Below are 17,636 nucleotides of genomic sequence, written 5' to 3'. Positions count from 1 at the left end.
CTGGATACTGTTGAAATCCAACAGTAACGCTCTTTTAGGTCAACTTTGTATTTTCTTATACACAGATACAACTTGCTAGCCAGCTTCGTGCAGCCACATAACCAGGATTAAAGCATCTAACGCGTTACTGAGAGAAAAAAAAACTAACTGCTTTAAGGTAACAGGACATTTGGGGGCGAATGCCTCCGAAGTGTCTCTAGGGGACACTATAATAGCAGTAAAGTGAATAGAGGCCTAAGACACAGGAGAGAGGTTGCTGATTACATGGGAAAACCCAGACAAAGCGTCTTCTGTTTCTGATGCCTGAAATTCAGCCACATAGGAAAAAAAGCAGGATACTGGCAAAGCACCACTGGCATGTACTAGCGCTCGATGGCTCTTTGTTATTTTTCTGTAGCTTCACATCACATTTTACCAGGTATTTCCCCTCAAGATTCTTAGATACCTACACATCAGTCCAAACCCAGTGTTGTCAGTAGAGCTGCGCCTTCACTTGCCTTGGAAGCTATCATTTTTTTTCTGTATCATAAGAACCGAGATTTTGTAAAAAGTGTATTTTCAGCCCTTTCCACCACTTTTATGATATTATCTGGCAAGCGCCACGATTTGATCCTACGAATGCCTAACTGCGCATGTTCCTTCACCACTTTGTGCCTGTTAATGTCACTACCAGCAAAGGGACATGGCATACATATGCATGCGTGGGATTGGGGCCCAACAGCTCAGGTCCTGCTGGGGTCAAGGCACAGACATCCAGACAAACACTGATTTAGAAAATTTACAGTATTAGAGGACGGTTGTAGAAAGGGAAAGCGCACTGACCATTCCAAAGGAACCAACTCCTTTTTTTTAAATCTCTTAATCTGCTTTTCATTATCTCTGTGGGGAGGCCTCTTGAGAAAAGCAGCTCTTTGACTTGAATAAAGGAGGGGCTGTGGGCTTGCATGCTGGAATGGGGAGGTCATTGTATGGCAGCACAGAAGATGGGAGTGTTAGTCAGGTCAAGGAGAACAGGATAAAAAAGTGTGAGATCTGTGTTACAGCCTTGGTCTGGATTATGTAAGGTAGCGAGTTTAAACCAGAGAAGGTAAACAAGAGAGAGTGATTCAAAGGTTAGAAAGACATATTCTGGTGGGGTCGTTCAGGCTGGCTGTTAGGAAAAAATATATGGGCCAGGACTGATATGATCAGCAAAAACAGCAAGAGGTAACAATAGCTGAGGCCCAAGAGGGCTAAATTCTGCACAGGAATTTTAAGCATCAGGCTTCAGCAAATCAACCTTTCCATCTTCAATATCTTTCTTACTCGTTCTTTTAAAAGACATGCTGAGTTCTTCCCTCCTTTGAGGCAGACAATGCCTGGAGGACAACGGGACATAGCATTTTGCCTGCTACCCAGGCATACAGCTGTGTGCATGTGCTGGCTGTAATCCTCTCCCCCTCTAAACTTGCGCTTATCACAAGCAGCCTCGGCATTGCCAAATTGCTAAAGAAAGTTATGTTATTGCCACTAAAATAGCCCGTGGAAGTAGCCCATTTTTCTCCCCGTCTTTCAGAATACAGAGAGAAAGTTTTTCCTAAAAAGGTGTGGGGACCTTCTGCTGTTTCTTTAATGGACACAGCCTGGAAGGTACCTGGCTTGTGGGACCCCCGTATTCTTCCAGCACTCCATTCATACGGTCTGACTTCACCAGGAGTTTTAAGATCCATAAGGAGTGCAGGATCAGGTCTACTAAATCTGGGATGGGGCTTCTGTGGCTGCAGGCTTTTCTTGTCTCATTTCTTGATGGGTTTATGAAAGCAGAGGTAGCAGATTTCAGGCTTTTATTGACAGTAACACAACATTTGGTGTTTTCTTAAAGACCTAACTCTGAGAGGCAGATGATGGCACAAGATTGTCAGCTTTCTGTGTTTCTAATTGCAGACAGGAACTTGCAAACCCTGCAGACTCGGAAAAAAAAAAAAAAAAAAAAAAAAAAAGGAAGGCAAAGAATAACTCCAAATGCATATTTTTAAAGCTTGTCATTCATAAAATCAAATTGATGACTTGGGAGGCCTAATAGGTTATTTTAAATACAGCATTGTTAATATTGCAGCAAAATCCTGGACTTTCTCATATCAGCTGGCACTAACAGGTGCATTTTTAACACTGGAGACTCCTTTTGTTGTCTTTTTTTTTTTTTTTTTTTTTTCCCCTCCATATTTTTGGAGGTCTAAATCAGTTTACTCATTATTGTTTCATTCTTTCTTTTTTGCTATGCCCATAGCCTGAGCCCTGTCTGCCCTCCCTCCTCTGCTTGCTCCTGCCCTGGCCAGAACCTTCTAGCTTTTTCCCCATGTCCTCCCCCACTCCTGTAGACTGCAGCGCCCCAAAACACTGCTTTGTGCAATGATTATGCATCTTTTCCGCTTGTTTGTTTCACGTAAGCTCCATCTGCTGGTTAAAACTAGTATCTGTATGTCTTTTTGCTATGAACTGCAAATGCTACCTTTTCCTCAGTTGGAAAAGCCATCGTACCCTGTTTGTGTTCCCACAGCCGTGTTCTCCTTGTCTGCATGCACGTGTCAAATTTAATTAATGACGACCCAATCTGTCATAATATCAGGCCAATTTGGGTCAAATCTTCTAAAATACACCTTTCTGACTGGAATTTGAGCAGGTAATTATCCTTGGATCCGGAGTGACCGTTTACAGCACATTATTAGTGTCATGGAAATCTCCGAGGCGCTTCTAACCGCGTTGTTCACAAAGGCACCCAGCCCGGGCTGTTTCTGTGCTGCTGCTGATGTGTAGCCACTGCTGCTGTTTTTTTGGCACATTACACACAGGAGCGAACTTGTGACCTGGACATACATAGAGAGCAAGTCTGTAATCCAGCTACCACTTGAACTTTTACCTTTGGGCTTTAACATTCACAGAGCAACAGGCTTTGTATCCTGGGAGTCTCTCCAAAATATCTGTGATTATGAATGGGAGTATTTTTCAAGAACTACCAATAATCTGTTGGGTTTCTCCCACAAGTGTAACTCCCACAAGTAACTCAGTGTAACTTCCCACACAGTAATGCCTTTTTTTTTTCTTTTTTTTCTTTTTTTTTTTCCTATATTTATGCTGAACAGTGGTGAATAAAGATGAGGTTGATCCCATATTGTTGAATCTATTCAAGGAGACAACCTGGTGATTGCCATAGAAACAGGTTCTGCACACTAAAAGCTTAATCCTACTTTTAAATACTGTATATGGACCTGTACTGCTACACAGGTTATAGTCACACTGTGTAAACATACACGGTGCTGCAGCAGAGAAATAGCAATCCTGTCTTTCATCCCATCAAATGCTGATTATGCTCCCACCTCCTCCCATTTCCAGCCCAGGGCATCACATATTGCGCACCTCCTTCCCCTTCATGCACCAAGTCTTACGTCCCCAGTGCCTTGCTGCCAGCTTGGCTTGTCACTCGGGTGCAATGGGGAACCGAAGCCATGTGTGTGAAATTAATGTGGTCCCGCCATAGATTTGGCATTGCTACACAGCCCCTTTCACGAGCTATAGGACAAACTAGCTGTGCATCTGAAGCTGGGAGTGACAGTCCTGCTAACCACCCTCCAAAAATATCCGCAGGATCCAGGAAGGGCATCCTGGGACATGTCCTCAGGGAAGGGGTGACAAACGTGGTGAACATGGAGAGATGTCACCTCCAACTGTGTAGGTATTTTTGGCAGGCCCCAGGGGAATCCCACACCCCATATGCATCTGCATTTCACACGCTAGAGCTTAATAGATGGTGAAGAGGGAAGGAGTAAGGGACAATAGCAATTAGAATTTCATGTAACTGTTTGCTATGGGGAATCTGTCGTGCTATGAAATACAGGATTTCTGGAAGAGCAAACTGCATATATAGCTAATTACCTTACAGTTCTGTTCTTTGTTCATATACACATTTGTTCCCCAATTTCCAGACTGATCTCTAAACTTCTTTAAAAGGAATTTTAAGTTCGTCTGCTCCATTTTCCAGTCTATGAAAGTAATGCACAGAGTCAGGCATAATCTTTGCTTTTAGAGATCTTATGCACATACCTCTTTAGACAAACAAAATATTCTTGCTTTTTTTTTTTTTTTTTTTTCCATATTACTGGGTTGTGCTCAAATATCATCAGTAAAGTACATGTTTTGGTGGTCCCATAAACTATAACAGGCACCATGGTTTCCTGTTATTTGCAGTTTGTTTTGTAATTGTTTAGACAGCTCTCACCTTGCTCTTGCTGATATTTAACATTTGTGGGAAAAAGTTGTTGTTTAATATGAAATTATAACCTTAATTTTCTTTAAATACTGCATTAATTTGCATCATTCTCAGATCCTTATTAAATCCAGCTAGAAGGAAGGATTTGCATTTCTTCTGTTTAGTCTCTCACCCTATTCCTGCTACAAAACACATCATTTTCAACAAGATGGCTGACAGTTTTTCCAAACAACATGGTTGCTTTAAGAATCATGTCTAAAATGGCTGTAGCAGCTTAAGTTTTTTTTCAAAATAAAACTCTAGCAACTATGTGTATCACATCTTATTCTGGGTATGAGTGTTTTTATTGTGAACTCCTAGGCTGTTGGTCTGAACAGATTGAAAGATTTTATTTTTTTTAAAGCAAAATATGACTTGCATGGAAGGCCTGTATATAACACACAATCAGTAGGTCTTGTCATATGGGAACAATTCGTGTAACTACTTGTAAATTATTAATACTTAATTTCTTTCTTAAGCTTTATTTCCCAATAGTTGGTAAGTGCACAAAATCAATTAGTGTTTCAAAACCGCATCTGTTCGGGAAATTTTCACAGTGTATTATCATTCCTTTTCATACATGGAAGAAACCCATGTAACTTCCAGGTATAAACAAACCTGGAACAAAAATTTGTACAAAAACATAACTGATTCAGTTCTGAAAAGGGTTGCGTGTACATCATCTGGCATGCTGAATACTATTGAAATTAATGAAACTATTGAAAGTCTCATTCCTTGTCTGCATAAGTGTATTGAGCCCACCATAATCATCTGTTTGCTGTCTGAAATCTCTTGTCAATACTTTAATGACTTCAGAGCATATTTTTCTTCTTGTATAGACTTCATATAATGTTTCTACATAATTAAGCAGCTTTGTTAAAGGAACAAAGCCATTAGTTGCCCCATTTCATTTAGTTTAGTTATCAGCCAACCAGAAAGAAAAAAAGAGTAACAAGAGAAGGCTACAAACCCAGTCTAGTGAGAGAAATGTGTAGATTGGGAAGTGTTTTTTTTTTTTTTTTTAAAGATTGCTGTACTAACATAAAGCACTATTGTTATATTAGACATTTTAAATAATATTAACCATTTAAATGCACTATACAGTTAAGTACTTGTACAGCACACACAGCTGTCTAAAAATCTTGCAATACATTTGGGAGCCTAACATTTTAAAAGCAGTTCTGATAATAAGTACATAAATAGTAATACCAATTAAAAATTTAATTGTCACTAAATGAAAGTAGTATTTTTGTAACCAATCAAAAGATAAGTGAGAAAAGGGTATCTAGATTCCTTTGAATATTTGGTCAATTGAAAATTCCATCGTCAGATACTCTATTTAATGAAAAATATAAGTAGTATAAATTTAATCTGAATTAATCTGAATTGTTCATGCTTAGGAGAAACCCTGAGGATTTTCTTTAAATACATAAAAGAACTTAAAATAATAATTAATTTCCTGCATTTTCCAAGTCTCAAGCATGAAAGGGTGACTTCAGACACATCTGCTTTCTTCTCCTGTATAAAACGCTGTTTTCAGTCAGTCGTATTTTGGGTCAAACCTGTGGATTCTGCCACCTTTTACAGATAGAGTAAAAGAGCACCTATATTCTTTTGAGGCTTACGTGGGCGTGTAGGTGAACAACTGCCCAGCGTTGTAAGTAACTTGTGAAATGTAAGGGGGTAAAGAAGCGTTATCTTTGTGTTTTTGGAGACCTGTCCTTGAGGCAGCCATCTTGTTGGCAGTGGGTGTCAGCCATCTTGTTGAAAAAACACAGCAGCTTTTCCCCCATTTTTTTTTTTTTTTTTTTTAGAACAAGGAAGCCATTACCACCCAAACCACGTATTCCTAATTTTCACAATTTCATTATTCTCGGATGGAATTATAATTTCTGCGGTTCAATCCTGGTTGTTTTCCATGTCTGTATGACTAAAACCTCAGCAAAACGAATGGCAGTGGTTAATGCTGTAGAAAAGTACCTATTGAATATTTGATAGCAGATGCTAACGCTGCTCAGGAGTAGGTGGGTATTTGCACAGTAACACGCTACAGCAGCCCAACTATTAATGAGGATTAATTAGCAAACGATGTTGGCTGATTGACTGCTTTATGTACAATTTTAATAAAAAATACATTTGTAAAGCTCCAGGAAGAAAAAAAAAAAAGGTGTTTTTTTAACATCACGTCCTGAGATACACACACATGCTGCCAAGCAGCACTTGACGCTACCCAAAAAGCCGGTTTTTGGCCCCAAACGAGCCAGCTACCGGCCCTGTGAGCTCTGGGCTGGGGTAAAGAGAGCCCGGGGGCTGAACCCCGCGGCGGCCCCGGCTCTGTCACATCGCCACTCCGTGACCTGCCGCTATCCCCTCAGGGCACCGCAGCCTTTTGGAGCCACAAGATCCCGGGGGTGGCTCAGGGATCCCAAATCCCCCCCCCCCTCCCCCCCCCCATCCAAACTCCCCCGGTGCTGCTGCCTGATGCCGGACTACATCTCCCAGCACGCACCGCGACACCCTTCCCTTGTAGTCCCGAGGAACTACAACCCCCGTCCCTCCCCAGCGCCTTACCGTGCCGAGGACTACATTTCCCGGCGTGCCCCGCTCCTCCGCCGACAGGGGCGGGAGGCGGCCGCCCCGGGGGCGGCCATGAGCAGGCCGGCAGCCCGCCGCTAGGCCGCCGCCGCCAAGATGGCGTCCGTGCTGCTCCGCGCCTGCGGCCGGCCGGCCCGCCGCCTGCCGCGCTGCCGGGCCCCCAGCGGTGAGGCGCCCGGCGGGGCTGAGGGGGGAGCCGGGCGGGAGCTGAGGGGAGGGGAAGGAGGCAGGGAGGGGACGGCGACGGCCACGGCGACGCCCTGGGGGGGTCCCCGGGGCTGGCTGAGGGAGAGGAGGGGGTGCAGCCCCGGTGTTTCTTTTTCGCTGATTTTTTTCATCCCTGCTTTCCTGGCGTTGTTCCCCAGGCAGCCCGGGTGCCTCCCTGAGGGAGGTCCCTCAGCCCCTTCCTTGGGGTTTTACTGTGAGGGGAATGTCAGCTTGGCTTCTTCCAAGTGGCCTCGCAAGATCTGGGAAATAAACCCCAAACCCAGCGTGCCATAACAGCTCCCATCACTAATCAGTGTGATTTATCAGCAATCCAGCTAATTTGTCAGTTTAAATTAAAAAAAACCAGCCCCGCGTTGGTTTTCACGGCGAGGTTCGGCCGTGCCCGACACAGCCCCGGCTGTCAGAGCAGGAGCCTGCACACACACCTCCTGGCAGCCTAATTATTGGCTAATTATTGGCCTCGATAACAAGCCGGCTTCTTGCTTACAGCCAGTGCTGAAGTGCGATAGTTCCTGCTAGTTGTCAGTGTGGTTCTTTTCCTCATGTTTTTAGCTATAGTTATAAAGACATTTATTTAGGCTGAGTTTGCACAGTGGCCTGAGCAAACAGCTGGGATTTGTTATCCGTCTGGTTTTATTAAAAACAGGGAAGCGATGCATCCATGCACCTTCAGAGTAGGTGGGAGCTTTGGTTCATCTGGTGGCATAGAGTAAGAAGAAATACCAAAATCCCTCTGTTGTTGTGTGTTACAAATCTCATCGTAATGGTAAAACCGAATCACCTGGTGTGTTGTAACGTACTCTGCACGTGGTATAACCAGGACTTCTTAATCGGAGTGTTAGTCCGTTATTAACACATCATTTTGTATCATTTTTTGTATAGCATCTTGCTTTACTTAGCTCATCTTCTTTGCTTTATGTGTCAGTAATCTAAGATTAAGTTAAAGCTAAGTGCTTGTAAGAATCCTAAATGATGTTCTCATAAAGATCAAGCTGTTAAGCACTGCAGGCTTGTAGTTTGGAGGGACTTACTTCGTGTTAGCCTTTTCTTTTTAAAAACTCTCAGCATTTAACAGTGCACAGATATTCTACGCTTAAAACCTTGGTTTTGATGTTCCACTGAAATGTAAAACCAAACTTTCTGATGAACTTCCTTTTCTTTTCCACGAGGAGTATGTTTATGTGTAGCTTGTCTGCCACTGTCGCATCTCTTACTTCCAAAGCAAGTTCCCCTAATTCAGGTTTCTTAAATGAAGTGCTGAGTACGGTGAGCTATGCTCACCTTGTTCAGACCCATGTGTCTTAACCTAGAAGCAAGGAGTATGGACATTGCTCTTTTCTGAACCAAGTGTGTATTTTCATTCAGGGCTGGGTCACTCTTAGGTACATGGCTAGAACATAGACTTGGCCAAAAAGAGCTCTTGTTGACAGAACTGGCAAGGTTGAAATGAAGTTATTCTGTAGCTTGTTCCAGTCACATCCACGTTTTGCATGCCCATTCACACCCGGAATGGCAGTGTGACAAGAATTGTTTGAGTCAGCATGTTTTCTTTCTTGTGGTAATTATGGAGTTTTGTTCTTTGTCCCCTTCTTTAGAATTAGTGGATCCAAGCTGGAAGAAAAATAAAGATAAGTGAAGTGAAAGGGTTGTGCTGGTAGTGAGCTCTGTTTAAGAAACTCCAAGTCAGCTTTGATCTTTTCCATGTCATTCCCCTTTGCTCTAGGTGCACCTGTCTGTAAAGGTAATGTCCTCTACCAGTAGGCCTCATTTTTGTCTTTTTGTTTGTTGTTGTGTGTGCAGTTTTTGGCTAATTTAGGCTTTGTGTGCTTCCTGGCACCAAGGTAAGGAAACAGATTACAGTGCTGGGGCTCATCTGTCAAGATTTTGACTACTCTGATTTGCTCAGCTGTTCCTTAGAGTCAGGGGCATCCTTCTGAGATGGTTTGATTCTCAGGTCGAGAAATTCAGCCTCTGCTCAGAATGCCTTCTCAGCCTCTCAGGGCTTGATTTATGAGCCAGAAGGAACTGGCTTTTCCCTGGCTTTACTTGCAGTGATAGTGGTAACCTGTTAGACTTTGATGTAACTTGAGAAGGGTGAATCCTTTTCCTTTGACTTGATAATGCCGTAGCTTGTGTGGTAATGACATCAAAGCATGGGACGTTATAATCCCAAATTACTGGGATATTTCTTTGGTAAATCAGTTTATCTTTTTTCTTCTTCCTTCCATGCATCTTGATTGCCCTACCTGATTCTGAAGGTATCTTTTTTCCTGTAATAATTAGGCTGTGTTGTTGGGGAAGGCTTTAGTGCTGCGTTTCCTCAAATACCACACTCTCTACTTCAGGTTCTGTCATAGGTTATACCTTTGATGATGGAAAAATTGACCGATAACCTTCAAAACCACCCTCATACCCTGCCATCTCTTGGCCTTGTCCAGAATTAGTAGGTGATAATCCATCCAGATCATCTCGTGTTGTGGTGTTGTGGTACCATTCAGAAATTACTTCTGCTTTCAGTGAGGTTTTTATGAGTTGCAGTTGCTTGTCCAAAGGACTCGGAGACTTGTTAAGGCAATTTAACAAGTTGCGGCAGTACCTCGTGTTGCACAGAGTTCGACTGTATGTATGGACAGTTTGCCTGAACAATTCTGGGGATGCCAGCCACGTTACAGAATTGCTTCCCACCTGTTTTTCCATTTCATCCTCTGAGTCAGGGGATTACAGATTGAGAGAAAGGAGGAGACTGTGACGTGTGCTTTGGCTTCTGCTGAAATACGATGAGGTTCTTAGGCTTTAGTACATCACATTGCTATTGTCAAAGCATAAAACCCTTCTTGCTTGGATGTTTGTGATTGTGCACGATCATCCAAAGTGTGTGTGCTTACAATAAGAAAGTCCAGTTGCTGCTAAGCACCTTTTTTATTGTGTTGGTAGCTACCTCTTAGTAAGACCAGTCTTTTACAATCATGTTCGTGAGCAATTCACTCTATGGATAAATGACTTGCTGAATTTCAGAATGAATGCTAATAACTGGTGTTTTTCTAGGTAACTTGGGAGATCGGGCATGTCTAAGCTGTACATCCTTGAGGTTGACAAACAAAATGTGAGTAAATATGATTTTTTTTCTAAACTCAGAGCTGTACCAAATTGTCAGTTAGTATACTATAATAGAACGCAGCTTTCACTCTCATAGACAAAAATGTGCAAAACATCAGTTTCAGTTTATGTTACAGACAGATGAAGAAGTCTGAGCATTTACTACTCTTCGTCTGCCTGGTTGTGTGGGGAAAAGTGAGATCTTCCTTTTTTCACCCACTTTGACCATTTTTGTTTCCCTCATGATGTGAAAGAAATAGAATATTAATATTTTGTTCTTGACTGATTCCAAGGGGCATAATGGAATATCATGGGCTCCTTGTGTACTTCCTCTGGAGGGTTCCACAGAGGAAACATTCAATCAAATCTAACTTAAAACGTGTGGTTTGGTAGTTAGGAATGTAGTCACTGGAGTTGTATCTCAGTTAAACCACGGCAGTGTACTGTATGGTACAGCCTTGATTGAGGCTCTCCTAGGAAGTGATGACCTCTTCTGAAAACGAATCCAGCTGCTACGTGTTCTTAAGACACTTATGGAGTTGGATGTTGACAGAGTTCATGCTTCGTTCCTGACCTGGCTCACAAGGCTTGTTTGAATTTTCTAATGCTTTACCTTGTAATATTGGACACCTACTGCAACAGTAGGTAGCTGCTATACAGGATACTGTATCTATATTTTATATATACAATGTAGGATATTGTATTTGCTGTTTTAATTTTGTCGTATTTTTCTGAAACGCTGTGAAGTATGAGCCTCCTTGCATATATTGAGCATTTATAATGTGTGTGTAAATAATGATTTTGAATAATGTCTTCCGTTTACATTTAATAAAAGAAAAAGAACAAAATTCTTAATAGGGTAGAAGACTGTTGCTCCTGCATGCATCACCTCAGTACCACGGTGGAGCTTCATTTATAAAGTTTCTGCTGAAAAAGGGAAACAAGATGCACGGAGATAGTCAAAGAGGAACTCTAATGAAATTGGATTTCTCTGATGCTAATTCTCTCCCCCTAACTCAGCACCTGTCCCAAGTCTACAGCCTGTGATCTCTCCAGTGTTTCCTTCAAACAGAAGTAATAGAAGGGGCTCTATGTTATTTATGGTTTTACAGATTTATTTTCAAGTGGAACGCACTTATGGTCTCCACTTTTTATTTAATTTGAGTAAAATAAGCTATGTTTTCAAAGTATTTTATGGTAGATGCAGGTTTTTTTTTTTTTTTTTTTTGCTGGCCTGCTTTTTGTCATGAAGTAAAGCTAAATGTTTAGACATCCCAGTCTTGGGATTTGTAGGTTTTCTTGGCTTTCCTAAAATATATGGTAGATGTTTCTCAACTGATGCAGCATCTGTTGTTAATCCTTGAATGCTTTCTTTTTCTTTTGAAGGACTGTACACTTTAAATATTGCACTAGTGTCTCTCCTGTTTATGCATACTCCAAAAAAGACCACTACTGTTGTTGGACTAGAGGATCTGAACGAACGTACTTTACTCTTATGAGCTCTTCTGGCTCATGGATGCCCCTAGCAGCCATAGGTGTTTTAGGTCCCCGGTATCTTCCAGTTAGATGGTGGCATTCTTCGCGTTCCCTTCAAGATGACTCCATAGTTGAAAAGTCACTGAAGTCCTTAAAGGACAAAAACAAGAAGCTGGAAGAAGGAGGACCCGTATATAGTCCAACGGAGGTGGAAGTCGTGAAAAAATCTATTGGACAGAGGATTGTGGATGAGCTGAAGCATTATTACCATGGCTTTCGGTTACTGTGGATCGACACAAAAATAGCTGCGAGGATGCTCTGGAGAATCCTTCATGGAAATACGCTGTCACGTCGAGAACGGAGACAGGTACTGAGTGAAAACTAATTTCATTGTAGTGACCATACTGATCGCTCAATTTTTTCCAACTGAATTCATTCTTTTTGTTGGGTGTTGCTCCTAGAACTAAAATTGCTGTGTTGATTTCTCTCCTTGTCCCTCCTCCTCCTCCTCCTTCTTTTATTAACTCCCTGCGTGTTCACTAAAAACTTTTGATTTGATGAATTTGACAAGTATTTCCTCGTTATGTACCTAATTTTACAAAGTAATGATTAACAATTGACCATTTTCATGGGCAATTTGAAAGTATCACGGTTCAGTGAAGTATGCAGAAATGTTTCTTTTCCTATATTTGCAGGATTAGACAAATGACAGAAATGCATATGTAGCAGTTTTCATCTCCTGCTACAGCAGCGGTGGTTGATGGTATTTGGTCTCAGCATCTTCATACTACTTATTTTTGCTCTATCTTTCTGCTGGTACAAGAGTGCATTTGGCAGCTGATCCAGCCGGAGCATTGCTCAGCAATAAATTTAAAAGTCTGTGCTCATGTAGGAGAGAAGATTGTGTATTGGGAAGAAAGAGCAACTGAGGAGAGGGGGGGAAGTAAGGACAGCGGGACTTGAGGAAGTGGCAGTTCTGGTTTGTGCTGCCTTGTTCAGAGGTTTGGGATATTGGGAAAACCAAGTGAGACGAGTTAATTCATGGTTTAAAATGGAGTCAAAAATCTTCCACAAGGCAGGACTGGAACCGTTGGCTTTCCTGCATCTTTGGTGTTTGCTGAGCCATACTTGTGTGAAATGATACAAACAAGAGAAAAATATGAATACCATGGAAATACTTCTGCTGAAAGATCAGAACTGAGTACTAGAAGGCATGAACCTATAGAATTAATATGGTATCTTTGGACAGGCATGCACTGTTTGGTCGATAGATGGGTTTGTTCACCTGACTGTTCTTTAGTACTGCCAGTTAGCGACCACAGAACTGTCTTTCTCATAGCTCTCTAGTGGCGTTTGGCCTTCCTGAACTTTTTTTTTTTTTTTGCAGAAGAGCACTTTCAAACCAATTCTCCTATTTTAAATAAAATAGGAGTTTCTTGTGCAGGTATAAGTTGGTGTTCAAGTTGATGTACTCTTCTTACAATGTACAAAGAGATGCTACAGTCTGTGTGGAAGTTGTAGGAAAAATAGTTTTAAGAACTACAGCAATGTGATTTTCTCAATCTAGGTTGTGTACTTTCTTGATGTGGAGGTAGAGGATGTCCTGTTTCTGGAACAGAATTGTGGTAGGCTTTGAACCTAGGGTCAGCGAAGAGCAAAACAGCCTACAGCTGAACAAAACCTTTGCACATGCTTATTTTAAACCTTTATTTTTCTTTAACTTTTTTTTTTTTTAATTTAGCCTTAAACGCAGACTGATTTGAAGAAGTCTAAAACAGAACTGTTGCTCCTGGACTTAAGTATATATATTCCTAAATATATTTATATGTATATATTTGAAGGACATACTGCTTTAAATGTATTAAACCATGTATGAACCGACAGTCCAGAAAAATCTTATCTTCACTCAAACTGACAAATGAGTTATTTCTGCCTGCCCTTTCCTTCCTCTTTGGAGGCAATAATGGAAAGATAGCCAAGTAATCTAACCACATTAACAAGCAATTGCAGCGTGGCTAATGCAAGGGAACTACTGCTTATGTAAACCAAAAATCAGGCACAAAATTCTCCACGTACGATTGCTGGTGGGGCTTGGACTCAACAGGGTCACTTCTGTACGCTTAGGAGACAAGTCAGGAAGAAGGAAAGCATGCAAAATACAAGCACTGGCTGTTTAAAAACTACTTTCTACAGCAGGATAGCTCAGGTCATTTAGGCTAGATGGCAGGTACTACAGAGCTTGTGGTTAAGTATATCGACCTTAACAGACCCTCCTGTCCTGGGGAGAGAAATAAGGGGAGCGTGTAGTATGTGAGCTGCAGCAGCAGATAGAGCAGTCACAAGTCCTTCATGCTGTACTGCCAAACAATGTGTGTGTAATCATGCACCATTGCGTTAGGTTATGTGCACAGATGTCTTTCTTTCAGTTTCATGCAGTTTCATGGTTTATGGAAGCCGATCCAGGACTGTGCTGCTGCAGAAGTCGCCAGTCCTGCTTGGTGCTTAAATAGAAGTGCTTCACCCCACCCCACCCCTTTTTGGTTTGTGCTAATCCTTTTCTGCATGTCTGCGTATGTATTTAGGGGTTAGTTTTAGCTGGATCAGTGGTGTGCCTTCACGTTGGGACTGCTGGTGCACATTTGACTTAATGCATTATCTCGGGCTAGTGTTACGTTAGCTTAATCCAGTTGTAAAACTGCTTCTTTAGGTTTGGATTTCACCACATACAAATACTTTCAGTATCTAAAAATAGATGCTGGATAGAAATAGGACCACTGCATTGCATTCTGTACAGTCATTTGAACTTTTTCTAGGGAAAATATACTTGTTTGTATGACTTAATTTTTTCTTCCGAACTTTCTTACATCCTTTTGAACTCCCTTGTATTCATTTATCTTCTATTGTTGGAATGAATGGAAACATGTTTGAATCCGTAAACAATAGACCAAAGCTTCCTTTCTGGGAAGCTGAATTCATTTCATACAGCAAAAAATGTCTAACTTTGCGTCTGAGAAGTGTGTGCTTTCCTCAGACCATATATAAGATCTCGGGGTGATTTTATGCCAAGAAAATGGTGACTAAAGCTTTATTGGTTTTGTACTCTACAAAGTGGTTCCACAGCAGCACACAGCTTGTACGGGCTGTTTGTTGCTGCTGTTTCCCTGGATTGGCATCAGTTTTGGGGAGGGAAAGAAAGGAAGAAGCATGTATGTACTTGTGTAATAGCATTTATGTTGCTAGTTTTTATCAATCATAACTATTAAGTCATGATGTTGACTGACAGTGCTGTGGCAGTAGTGTACATCTGGCCTTCAGTCTTTGATTTAGGAACTGCCATTATTCCCAAAAACTGCTTATTTGCTTTATAAAATGAGACAGAGTCAAGCAGGATCTGCACTCCCCCAATATAAACCAAGTTATTAAGCTTCAGAGTTCTGAAAATATGACTACAGACTGTACGGCCTAATTCATGTGCTTGTGGGTGTACAGAAATCAAAAGGGCAATATTTATTTCATGCAGTTCAAGATTTAGTAACTACTGCATCTGCCTGCTTCAGGGGGATTACTGCTCTAGAAAAGCCCTAACTTAAAAAAAATAAATAATAATAAAAAAAAAAATCTACCAAGCTGGGCTCATTACCCTGGATTTAAATGTACATTACAATTGTTATAAGGCCAGGGGGGAGGGATCTTTCATTTTATTCTTGATTACTTAGTCCATAGTAGCTCATGCATGTAAGAAGTGGTAGAGCACAAATAAAGATGAATAAAAGAAGTTAAGCAGCTTTAACAGCAACAAATGACCACCTCCTGTTTTCAGGTGCTTTTAAGAGGTTTAAATGAGATACTTGTTCAATAATCCTATTGAGACACAGTGAGGCTTTTGAAATACTTTCTATAGCATTGAAAACTGCAGAAACTCTGGCACTCTGTAGTATATAGCAACTTTAAGAAAAAGATACTAAAACCTGACTTCTTCACGCTCTTTATGTTATTTTAAATTTCCTTTCTGGCAAATGTATCTGTATTTAAGTAGCAATTTCAATGGTAATACAAAGTATTTTAGAAATATATAACATTTTGCTTACCAATATGCTTTTTTTTTTTTATTTCTTCCAGTTTCTTCGAATATGTGCTGACCTCTTCCGCTTGGTTCCTTTCCTAGTTTTTCTCGTTGTCCCATTTATGGAATTTTTACTTCCAGTAGCTCTTAAGTTGTTCCCTAATATGCTTCCCTCTACATTTGAGACAAAGTCTAAAAAGGTAAGTAAGTGAATTTGTTTCAATTTTGCTTGGAAAAACTTAAAGCTTGCCTATTAAATGTTACCTGAACATACTTTATGCCTGCTGTGCATGTCTGGGGAATCCTATTAACAAAATCCGTGATTTAATTCTTAATTAAAAGTTAATTAAGTGCTTTCTTGTAGCTAATATAGTTTTATAACCAACAAAAGCTGTAATGGCTTTTTTAAAATTATTTTTAGTGGGCAGGAAAATACATGCATCATTCTAGTTAAGATCATATTTTAATTTACAGATTATTTTATTCTGTAACAATTTCAGGAAGAATATTTGGCAACTTACTGTTATTAAGCTGTTCTAATGATTTATAAGGCTTTATATTGCTATGTAAAATCATAGTATATTATTACTAAATAAATATTTTTTAAGCCAAAATAAAATTTTATAAGGTACTAAGAGATACAGAATGGAAAAATCTACATGAGGGTTATTGGTAGCTACACATTTAAATAGGGTTCCACAGGCAGGATAGTAAAGTAAACAGTGCTGCAGTAATTACAGAATAGCATTTCAGTTTCCTGGTTTGTCGTATATCTGGAAGAGAAAACAGTTTTATTAAATAAAAGCAGGAAAAAAGCTTTGTATTTTGTCAAACAAAAACAGAAAATAATGCTCAGAAGTTACATGGAACAGCAAAACTTGACATACATTTGAGGCTGTGAAGGGATTTTTAGGATGATTGCTCCAGATGGTCCTAGTATAGGCCTAACTATGTTTCTGAGTATTTTTTATTTTTTTTTCTTCACATTCTAGTGTGGGACCTAAACTATGTTTCAGTCATATCCAACACCAATTTTAGGTTATTACTAAAGATAACCTACTATTTGGATTACAAAATATTTTTTCGTCAGTACTGGGGTGTATTTTTGATGCTGTTCTGATGATTTTGCTGTTAACATCTAGGAATGAACCAGCGCCACCCTAGGTTTCTGTTTTGTACATGCAGGTGCTTGCTTAGCTGTCAAGGCTGTTATCTTCTCTTTTTGTTGTTTTTGTTTTTTCTATTTATTTGTTTTTTGGTATCTGTTTTCTATGACTGCTACAGAGCAGAAACAAAAGCTGCAAAACTTTTTTTCTGCTTTGCATTACATTTGTCAGTTTTTGATAGTCTTTATTCTTGATGCAAGGTTTTTTGTATCTATGCTAAATAGGTTAAATATCTTCTTATACATCGTTTGGTCTAAGCTTCATTTAATTTTTCTTGTTTAGTGCTTTGTAAAAGCAAACAGACCGTTCTTCCCTTTCCCTCAGACCCTGACAAATTCTCTGTATCAGAGTACAGAATAATTACATGAGGTTTGTAGGTAGTGACCTCCCAGTCAGCCACAGATACAGTCAATCACTGGGAATTGTATATTGCATCTAAGTAACTATTAAGTTCTAATTCTGCAATAAATCCCCCTTTTATTTTGGGTGAGGTGTGAAGTAGAATGTGACCTGGATACAAGAATTGGGAGTTAGCCAAACCAAAGTTGATTACTTTCTGTTTTTTTGTTCCTAGATGGGTTCATGTTAGTAGTAGTGGGTGAGGCCACTCATGCTGTACACCACTTTGTTGGCATTGCACCTTGTGCTTTATGGAGCTTTGTGCTATTCAACCTGAATTTGTGTGATTTAAGCACTGCAGATAACTTGTCTGAGGGCAGGAGTGGTATTT

General features: G+C 40.4%; 2 protein-coding genes across 2 annotated transcripts in view; one reads left to right on the top strand and one right to left on the bottom strand.

Moving 5' to 3' along the window:
- Nucleotides 1–6,982, bottom strand: part of NSD2 (nuclear receptor binding SET domain protein 2) — a 105,497-nt gene extending 98,515 nt beyond the window's left edge. Inside the window, exon 1 of the mRNA XM_068679687.1 lies at nucleotides 6,854–6,982. The gene's annotated coding sequence lies outside the window, so the exon portion shown is untranslated. The remainder of the gene's footprint in view (nucleotides 1–6,853) is intronic.
- The window catches only part of LETM1 (leucine zipper and EF-hand containing transmembrane protein 1), a 30,021-nt gene continuing 19,272 nt past the window's right edge, over nucleotides 6,888–17,636 (top strand). Inside the window, exons 1-4 of the mRNA XM_068679690.1 lie at nucleotides 6,888–7,043; nucleotides 10,151–10,208; nucleotides 11,588–12,044; nucleotides 15,797–15,940. Of these exons, the coding sequence (XP_068535791.1) occupies nucleotides 6,974–7,043; nucleotides 10,151–10,208; nucleotides 11,588–12,044; nucleotides 15,797–15,940 (729 nt within the window). The 5' untranslated portion in view covers nucleotides 6,888–6,973. The remainder of the gene's footprint in view (nucleotides 7,044–10,150; nucleotides 10,209–11,587; nucleotides 12,045–15,796; nucleotides 15,941–17,636) is intronic.

This window comes from Anas acuta, chromosome 4 (genome assembly GCF_963932015.1).
Source record: "Anas acuta chromosome 4, bAnaAcu1.1, whole genome shotgun sequence".
Classification (NCBI taxonomy): Eukaryota; Metazoa; Chordata; class Aves; order Anseriformes; family Anatidae; genus Anas; species Anas acuta.
The sequence above is the reverse complement of the archived record's forward strand: the minus strand, read 5'-3'. Positions and strand labels throughout refer to the sequence as shown.